Source organism: Cebus imitator, unplaced genomic scaffold (genome assembly GCF_001604975.1).
Source record: "Cebus imitator isolate Cc_AM_T3 unplaced genomic scaffold, Cebus_imitator-1.0 Scaffold135, whole genome shotgun sequence".
NCBI lineage: Eukaryota > Metazoa > Chordata > Mammalia > Primates > Cebidae > Cebus > Cebus imitator.
Window position 1 is genome coordinate 3,851,833 of NW_016107450.1, and position 10,564 is coordinate 3,862,396.

The following is a 10,564-nucleotide window of genomic DNA, read 5'->3' on the forward strand; positions in this document are numbered from 1 at the left end:
AAAAAAAAAAAAAAAAAAAATTAGCCAGGTATGGTGGCACGCGCCTGTGGTCCCAGCTACTCGGGAGACTGAGACAGGAGAAGGCAGAGGTTGCAGCGAGCCAAGGTCGTGCCACTGTACCCCAGCCTGGGTGACAGAGCAAGACTTCATCTCAAAAAAAAAAAGAAGATGATCTGAATCAGAAAAAAAGAAGATGATCTTCAACTTGTGGTTTGAAGATGGAAGGAGTCATGTGACAAGGAATGTGGGGGATCGTAAGGAGCCGAAAGAGGTCTCTGGCTGGCAGCGGACAAATAAAAAGGGATCTCAGTCCTACAGTTGCAAGGAACAAGATTCTGCCAACAATCTGAATGAGATTGGATATGGACTGTCCCCAGGGCATCCAGAAAAGAGCCCAGTCAGGCCCACACCTTGATTTTGGCCTTGTGAGAAGCTAAGCAGAGGCTGGGCGCAGTGGCTTCACACCTGTAATCCCAACACTTTGGGAGGCCAAGGTGGGCAGATCACCTGAGGTCAGGAGTTTGAGACCAGCCTGGCCAACATGACGAAACTCCATCTCTACTAAAAATACAAAATCTAGCCAGGCGTGGTGGCACATGCCAGTAACCCCAGCTACTCCAGAGGCTGATACAGAACAATCGCTTGAACCCGGGAGGTGGAGGTTGCAGTGAGCTGAGATTGTGCCACTGCATTCCAGCCTGGGCAACAGAGCGAGGCTGTCTCAAAAAAAAAAAGGCTAAGTGGAGAGACCAGCCAAACCCACCCTAAATTCTGACCTATAGAACTGTGAACTAACAAAGGATATTGTTTTAAACCAGTAAATTTGTTAGAATTTGTTATACAACAATAGAAAACTAATAAAACCACTTAGAAAAAAGGCTATATTTGTATCTGAAAGAACCATGAACATAAAGAAAAATTTGGAAACAAAAGGTAAGACTAACTATTGTTAACTAATATAAAAATACTGACATAAAACTTCTTTTCCTTTTTTCTTCTTTTTTTTAAGAGACAGGATCTTGCTCTGTCGCCCAGACTGGAGTGTAGTGGAGCAATTATAGCTTACTGCAACCTCAAACTCCTGGCCTCAAGCAATCCTCCCCACTCAGCCTCCCAAGTAGCTGGGACTACAGGTGTGCTACTGCATCTGGTCCTAAAACTTATTTTCAATGCTTGTCTTTTAAACATTTCTGTAAATGCCTGTAATCCCAGCACTTTGGGAGGCCAAAGCGGGCGGATCTCCTGAGGTCGGGAGTTTGAGACCAACCTGACCAACATGAAGAAACCCCATCTCTACTAAAAATACAAAATTAGCCCAGCATGGTGGCACATGCCTATAAACCTAGCTACTCAGGAGGCTGAGGCAGGAAAATCACTTGAACCTGGAAGGCGGAAGTTGCGGTGAGCCAAGAGCATGCCATTAAACTCCAGCCTGGGCAACAAGAGTAAAAAAAACAACCCCTCCTATTTCTTTGCTTTTACTTTTTTATGTCTTCATTAAAAGCCCATGTTGAGATAGTGGGAAGGAGCTTGAAATGGACCAGAAAGATGTGAATTCAAATTCCAATTTTACAACTTACTCCCTGTAAGGCCTTTAACGTGATGTTTTGACTTTATCTTTCTCATCTATTAAATGTATAATAAGGCCTAACTGGCAGAATTACTGTGAAGATTTCAGATGACCTGAACAATTCCAGGTGCTTGATAATTAATAATAACTATTATTATATAACCAAAATAATTATTATAATAAATATAACCATTGATATTCACTCCCTTTAGCCAGCCTGTGGCTACCAGTGGTAATTCTCATATATCAGCCAGTGTTTATAGGTTTCCCTTCACCACCTGGAAGTTTTTTTTTACAGTTCTCCCCTCACCAGCCCAATGACAAGGCAAGTATTATTATTCTTCGGCTTATAAATAAGTCACTAAGGCTCAGAGAGGTTGAATGACTTAACCAGGATCAGAGAGGTTGAATGACTTAACCCTGAGAAACAGCGAAACAGAAAACAAACATGTCTGATGTCTCCAAGTGAGGTTGTTGTTTTTTTTTCCTATTTCACTGGCGAGCGCTCAACTCACACCAACGTGGTGCCTCAAGGTGAATTTCTTATCTTACAGTGTGTCACACCCAGGCTTTGGTTTAAGACGAAAGAATGATATGTATACTCACAGAACCATGGCCCTTGCTGTCAACAGTGGGCAGGGCGACAGGCAAGGCTGCCGGGGCAGGAGGGGTTACCGAAACTTCACCAGTTGGGTCTCTAGCAACGAGCATCCTGACTGAATTCCCACAGTTCCTTAGAACCTGTGCAACTTGCTCACTGGTCATTCCCTGCACATTTGTGCCACCAATCTTCAAGATGTGGTCCCCTGTCTGCAGTCTTCCATCCTTCAACCCAAGAAAAGACAAAATTATTTTGAGAAATCAATGCTCTAACTTCACCAGTTAATAACAATTCAGACTTTCAGCTCTCGCAAAATGGCTGACAAAGAAGCCACCTAAAATGCTGAATAAAATGGAACATTGTTAATAACTGGCTGAATTGGTGAGAATAAAGAAATTCCATGTAAAACACAAAGGAATGGCTCAGAATGAGAAAAGTAATCAGTATTCTAAAAAAGGCTTCTGCTTGAGGGTATAAGCTCATGCCTAATGGCCTAGAGCTAGGGTGTTAATGGCCCTGTGTGCACGGAAGAGGTCAGAAAGCTCAGGGCCTCAAGAAGGAAAGGTCAGCACAGAATTCTCCAGCATAAATCTGGGAACTTCAAAATTTAACATGCTCAGTGACACATTTGAGGAATAGAAAGATGCCAGTGTGGCTACAAGAAAATGAGGAAAAAGAATAGTCCGTGAGATGGGGGAGTTAATGGAGTCAGACAGTATAGGGCATCTTCTTTGCATGATTGGGGAGGGAAGGCACAGAGGAATGACATTACCTGACTGACTTTAAAACCATAATTCTAGCTTCTATGCTTAAAATAAACTACACAAGAGGCAACGATAGAAGCAAAGATACGAGTTGGGAGGTCTCAGCAATAATCCACAATAGCTTGGGTGTGGTTCACAGTTGAGGTGTTCAGAAGTGAGACCCAAGATATATTTTTAGTCAACTGTCAATAGGAACTGCAGATAGCTTCTATATAGGCTGTGAGGGGGGAAAGGACTCAAAACTCCAAGTTTTTAGCCTGAGCAACTGGAAACATAGAGTAGCCATGAATTGAGATAAAGATACAGAGCTGTTGTCTTAGATACTTATTAGACAGTAAAGTGGAGGTAACAGGTAGACAGCCAGATACACATCTGGAGTTCAGGGGAGAAACCCAGACTACGCATTTAAATTGAGGAGTTGGGGAGAGGTCAAAAAAAAAAAAAAAAAAAGCTTTGCAAGTCATTAGCACATATGAGGTATTTAAAGTCATGATTCTGCTGGCAGGGTGGCTCACACCTGTAATCCCAGCACTTTGGGAGGTCAAAGTGGGTGAATCTCTTGAGGCCAGGAGTTCAAGACCAGCCTGGCCAACATGGAGAAACTCTGTCTCTACTAAAAATACAAAAATTAGCCAGGTGTGGTGGCACACACCTGTAATCTCAACTACTCGGGAGGCTGAGGCATGAGAATCGCTTGAACCTGGGAGGCAGAGGCTGCAGTGAACCAAGATCACGCTACTGCACTCCAGCTTGGGTGACAGAGCAAGACTCTGTCTCATAAAAAATAAAAATAAAGTCATGATTCCGAATGAGTTGAAAGAAAGATACATAATGTTATGTCTTTTAAGCTAGGTGGTATGTATTACACACTGGTAATTATTGTTTTGGTTTCTTTTTGTTGTTGAGATAGAGTCCCACTCTGTTGCCCAAGTTGGTCTTGAAAACAATTATTGTTGTAATTATTATTTAAAATGTGCACAGATATTATATACATTCTTTTATATGTATGTATACTTCATACACAGAGGGTTAATAATAATTTATCAAAATGAGTATCTGCTCAAAATGTTCACTTCCCTTCTTTGTGAAATTTTTGAAACAGCTAATTTTTACAAAATTTTTCCTAAATTTGTTTAGTAAGAAATTTTGAATTCACTTTACTTATCTTTATTATAGTGTATTAAAGATACCACCATGTTAACATAGCTGGCTTTATTTACACTTATACATGCAGAGCACCTTGCAGGTTCAAAATGACTTTCATGTACCATCTCACTTAGAGAAGGACAACTTTCAAATGAGAAAATTGAGATATAAAAAGTTTGACTGTCTTGGCCAAGGTCACAAAGCTGAATAGGGTTGAACCAAAGTTGAATCCAAGTTGTTCACTGAAGACTATTCTCATTTAGTTATTTGCCTTATACTTCAATATCTCCAGAGTAATATTACTGTAGCAAGTCAATCTCCTACATGCAAAGGCTGCTAGTAGATAGTAAATTTACTGTTTTCCTGTTCCCCAAGAAACTGCCTATAACTCTCAAAAAGTTTGAATGAAATGAAGATGAAAAACAGATATTCTGCAACATAGAGAGAAAACTTGAGAACAGAGCAATGACTACTGGGTTAATCCAGTCCTAAGCTTCAAATTTCTAGTTCCAGGTGGCACCAGCTGCAAGCTAAAGATGAGATTCTGAAGGAAGAAGTCTTTTTAAAAACTCTTAGACTGAAAAATCTATTCTCCATCCTTCCTTTTCTCCAATTTTACAGGAACCTACGTGAAGGAATGCTTTAGACTGAAACAATGAGTACAAAGCTCTGTGTTTTGTTGTAAATGCTGCAGAAGGCACTGGAAGGGACTAGACGTGGAGAGAAGCACTGCAGCAGAAATGCAATTTAATTCAGAAACATCTGCAAAGACTTAGAGAACAGAAACAGATCCAAGGAGGACATTGTTATGAAAAAAGGAATAAAGAATGGCTGGATTTCCACTTGAATAATGATAATTTGATATTCTGTTTTCATCCACGCAACAAACTTGAAACAAAATAAGCAACTACTTAAGAGAAAGTCAGTGGTCCCGATGAAAAATAAGTATAAAGTTGCCTCTGTAAATCAAACTATTCTTCAACAGAATTATGCCATGATCGAAAAATAAAAAAATATGTCTAATAAGTGTTTTCATACTTGGCTTGGCTAAAGAAGGACATTTTATCATAAGGTATATTTTTAGTCACTTCCTAGGCATTATTTTCTTCTATTTTCCCTCAACTCTTAATTTAAAATGATGTAGATAATTTGCATCTGTCACTGAAAGTCAAACATTTTCTTCCTACAGAAAAGCAGGTGTTCTAAAGAATTCATAAGTACAAAAATAGTCATTAGTCAGATTGATAGAGAAACACCAAAATGACAGCTACCTTGTCTAAGTCCAGCAGCCCCAGACTGCATTTTATTGATATTTTCTGATCAACATTCTCCTTCCACAACCTGTCTTCTGTGTGAGGAAAGTGAAAGGCATAAAGTCCCTTTTGTTCTTTAACAGAAATCATCAATCAATGAAAACCAATAAATAGCTATGCCAAGATTCAAGTACATAGCATGCTAATAAAACATTCACATATAAAAGTTTATTAATCTATCGCTTCTTTCAAAAGAGAAAAAAACTACGCATATCTGGCCTCAATCTGATTCTTTGATAACACACCAAAACTTGACAAGTGGTGGTTTCTTATACAGTTACAATGTAGAACCTGGAACCATATCACGAGTATGGTGAAACCCCGCCTCTACTAAAATATAAAAATTAGCCAGGCAAGCAGTGGGCACCTGTAGTCCCAGCTACTTGGGAGGCTGAGGCAGAAGAATCATTTGAACCCAGGAGGCAGAAGTTGCAGTGAGCGGAAGTTGTGCCACTGGACTCCAGCCTGGCAACAGAGCAAAACTTCATCTCAAAAAAAAAAAAAAAAAAAAAAAAAAAAAAAAAAAAAAAAAAAAAAAAAAAAAAAAAAAAAACAAAAAAAAAAGAGCAAGCCTAAGACTGTTTTCCTTTGAAAGGCCTTCCCACAAGGTTAGCCCTTGGCTAACACCTGGGAGCTTAGATTCTGTGAGGGTTCTCACCATTCCCTGGTAAACATGGCTCCAGGCACCTAAAGTGTGGTTTCTCCTGAACACCTGCATTCTCCTGGAAGTCAAGGACGTCAGTATATGCCACACAGTGTGTGCCTACATGACCAGCATCCAGTAACAACACTGTGCACTGAGTCTCTGATGGGTTTCCATGGCAGACATTTCAGATGTGTGGTCATAATTCACCACTGGAAGATTTAAGCGTGTCCTCTATGGCTCCACGAGGAGAGGACTCGTGGAAGCTGGTGCCTGGTTTCCTCCAGACTTCACCTCATGCACCTTTTCCATGTGGATTTTGCTTTGTATTCTTTCACTGTGAGCTGTGCGCACACTGTCTGCTTAGTCCTATGAGTCCACCTAGCAAGTCATCAAACCTGGTGGTCTTGGGGACCATTTTAGAAGTAGGGAATTAAGCCAAGATGTCATTTTCCCAGAGAGAGGTGGATCCAGAATTCAAGCCTTCATCTGTCTGATTCAGAAGCTCACACACTATAATCCTATGCTCTCCTTTCAGAAGCTTATTTGGATGTAGGTGTGTTGAGAAGAATTTCTCCAAAGGTAGATCTAGAGAGGGTGTACACCACGTCTTGTGCCATAGCCTAGGTCCTGAGGGTGCTGCAGCTTAAGTCATTTCATGAGTTACAGCAAGCATAACATCTACTGGTGACAGGCGACAAATGAGGCAGGCCAAGGAAGGAGACACACGGATCACAGCAAGAAGGCTGAAGAGGTTTTATTTGCCGTCAGCTGATATGAGAGGAAAGGAGAAGTAAATACCGCTCTGTCCCCTGTGTCTGGCCTTACCATATGCCCTCTGTTGTTCCTAGAACTGACTGCCCCGTTGGTGGATGTAAACAACTGTGCAGAGGTATATATCAGGAAAAAGAAAACATCAGATTTGACTTTGGGTAAATTCAAACAACAAAGCTCAGACTTCAGAATCAAACAAATATGAGCTCAATCCCGACTTTGTCACTCACCTAGCTGCTGTAGGCTTGGGCAATTTCTTAATGGTTTCCATATCTATAATTTGGGAGTAAAACTTATAAGACTGTTTTGAAGGTTACATGGGAATAATGTACATTAAGCAGATAACAATGTCTGGCATAAGTACTTGCTTCTATTTGAGCACTTATGACCCTGCGACAAGCATACCCTCTACCTCCTCTTTGATGACCTGAAATAGTGACGATCCCTTCCAGTAAAGGGCGAAAATCAGACTTGGGCTTTTTCCAACAATGCCTCAATGGGATTAATCTGGGAAACTCTGCACATCTTATTCTTGTGAAAATTCATAAAGCACGTCAGTATTTTAAAAGCTCAGAAAATTCTTACAGGAAAGAAACTTATTTGATTTTGTTTAAATTTACTTGACCCTTTGCTTTGCCCAATAACCACTCCACTTTGCATTTTAGGAAAAAAAATGCCACTCCAACTAACAAACCTATTAAAATTGCTAAGGCAGAGGCAGAAGAAGGGAGGGAATACAAAGAAAGGCGTTTCAAAATTGGCTGCAATATTTCATTCTTTCCATAAAAAAAAATTTCGAGAATCCTTAAAGAATATTATTTGTTTTGTGCCACAGATGTGTGTGGTTTTTGTTTGTTTGTTTGTTTTCTTGAGACAGAGTCTTGCTCTGTCACCCAAGCTGGAGTGCAGTGGCATGATCTCGGCTCACTACAACCTCTGCCTCCTAGGTTCAAGTGGTTCTCCAGCCTCAGCCTCCTGAGTAGTTGGGATTGCAGGCTTGTATCACCACACCTGATTAATTTTTTTGTATTTTTAGTAGAGATGGGGTTCCACCTGTCAGCCAGGCTGGTCTCAAACTCCTGACCTCAAGTGGTCTGCCCGTCTCAGGTTTCCAAAATGCTGGGATTTCAGATGTGAGCCACCACACCCAGCCACAGATGTGTTTTAAAGGTCTATGAAATGAACATTCTCAAACATTCTGGTCTTAGAACTTGCTACAATTTGGACATTTGTCCCCAGAGAGTTCGAGATCAGCCTGGCCAACATGGTGAAACCCCGTCTCTACTAAAAATACAAAAAATTAGCCAGGTGTGGTGACACATACCTATAATCCCAGCTACTCAGGAGGCTGAGGCATGAGAATCGCTTGAACCTGGGAGGTGGGGCCCAATGGAAGGTGTTTGGGTCATAGGGGTGAATCCCTCATGAATGGCTTCGTGCAGTGAGTTCTTGCTCTGAGTTCTCTGCAGTGAGTTTACTTGGTGCAGTGAGTTCTCACTCTGATTGTAAAAAAGAGCGCCTCCCCACCACCATCTTCACCCCCACAACCTGCCCCGTGCTTCCTCACTGTCCACATGATCTTTGCACACACTGGCTCTCCTTCACCTTCCACCATGGAAGCAGCCTGAGGCTATCTCCAAATACCACATTTTCCAGCCAACAGAACTATAAGCTAAATAAACCTCTTTTAAATTACCCAGCCTCAGGTATTTCCTTATAGCAACTCTAAATGGATGAAGACAGAACTCCTTCACATTCTTAAAAATCATTAAGGATGGAGGGATAGGAATCACGAAGTAGCGTAAGAATCTGCCAGGGGTAATGAATAGGCTCATTATCTTGATTGTGGTAATGGATGGTATAATAGTTAAATTATATGTGTCAACTTGGCTAGAACGTTGTGCTGACTGTTTTGGTCAAACGCTAGTCTAGATGTTGCTGCAAAGGTATTTTGTAAATGTGATTAGCATATATGAACAGTTGACTTTATAAGTAAAGGAAGATTGCCCTCAATGACATAGGTGAGCCTCATCCAATCAGCTGAAGAATTCACAAGTAAAAACTAGATTTCCTAGAGAAGGAATTCTGCTTCAAGAATGTAACACAGCTTCCTGAGAAATTCTGCCAGCCTGACCTATGGATCTCAAACTCAAGACTACAACATCAACTCTTGTCTGAGTTTTGCCAGCCCCCACCATGGCATGAGCCAATTTTTAAAAATAACCTCTTTATGTATGCATACACACAGACACACACCCCCTATTGATTCTGTTTCTCCGGAGAACCCTGACTGCTGGTAAAGATGAATTCACAAATGTATTCATATGCAAAAATTAGTACTGAGGAATTTTAAAAATATTTAATATTTAATGTTAATTTTTATCAATATATATTAATGTCTATATTTTTAAGAGCTATATTTTCCAAAATAAGAAATATTAGTAAGAGTAAAAGTGTCTAATATTTTTACAAATCTCTTTAATATCTGGCTTAAAGGAAAACAGCCGAACTCATCTGCTTCTACATTCAATATGTTATGATATACTGTTTCAGAAGTATATGAAGAATATCTGACCTCAATCTGATTTTTTGATAACACACCAAAACTTGACAAGTGGTGGTTTCTTATACAGTTATAATGTAGAATCTGGAAACATATCAACAAACTGTCAGATACTATTTTATTAAAATACACTGATACATCTTGATTTTCAAAAGGATCTTTTAGCTATGTGTTATTTTGTCATATCACATACTGGTCTTCAGAAAATATTCAGGCTGGGTATGGTGGCTCATGCCTATAATCCCAGCATTTTGGGACACCTGAGCAAGAGGACAGCTTGAAGCCAGCAGTTCGAGACCACCCTGGGAAACAGATCGAGAGCTGTCTCTACAAAAAATAAAAATGAGGCTGGGGGGGTGCAATGTCTCACACCTGTAATTCCAGCACTTTGGAAGGCCAAGGCAGGAGGATGGCTTGAGCTCAGGAATTTGAAATCAGCCTGGGCAACATGGTGAAACCCCATATCTACAAAAAATACAAAACCTAGCCAGGCATGGTGACCTGTGCCTGAAGACCCAGCTACTCTGGAAGCTGAGGTGGAAGAATCACTTGAACCCCAGAGGCAGAGGCTGCAGTGAGCCAAAATCACACAACTGCACTCCAGCCTGGGTGACAGAGTGAGGCCCTGTCTCAAAAAATTAAAAATAAAAATAGATTAGCCTAGCATGGTGGTACATGCCTATAGTATCAGCTACTTGATAGAGTGAGGTAGGAGGACTGCTTGAGCCTGGGAAATCAAGGCTGCAGTGAGCTAGGATCATGCCACTGCACTCCGGCCTGGGTGATAGAGCAAGACTCTGCTAAAAGAAAAAAAAAAAAAGGAGAAGGAAACGAAAATATTGATCCACAGTTATGCAGACCTTCCAAATACTGACATATTTCATCATATAATATCAAAGCAATCATACTGAACCAGGCGCAGTGGCTCACACCTGTAATCCTAGCACTTTGGGAGGCCCAGGTGGGCGGATTGCCTGAGCTCAGGAGTCTGGGACCAAGCTGGGCAACACAGTGAAACTCCGTCTCTACTAAAATACAAAAAATTAGCCAGGCATGGTAGCGGGCGCCTGTAGTCCAAGCTACTTGGGAGGCTAAGGCAGGAGAATTGCTTGAACCCGGGAGGCAGAGGTTACAGTGAATCGAGATCACACCACTGCACTCCAGCCTGGGTGACAGAGCAAGACTGTCTC

The 10,564-nt window shown here is 41.0% G+C and overlaps 1 protein-coding gene across 1 annotated transcript in view; it reads right to left on the bottom strand.

The window, feature by feature from the left end:
* The window catches only part of PATJ (PATJ crumbs cell polarity complex component), a 413,527-nt gene that overhangs the window by 369,789 nt on the left and 33,174 nt on the right, over positions 1-10,564 (bottom strand). The window contains exon 7 of the mRNA XM_037743097.1: positions 2,177-2,395. Within this exon, the coding sequence (XP_037599025.1) occupies positions 2,177-2,395 (219 nt within the window). The remainder of the gene's footprint in view (positions 1-2,176; positions 2,396-10,564) is intronic.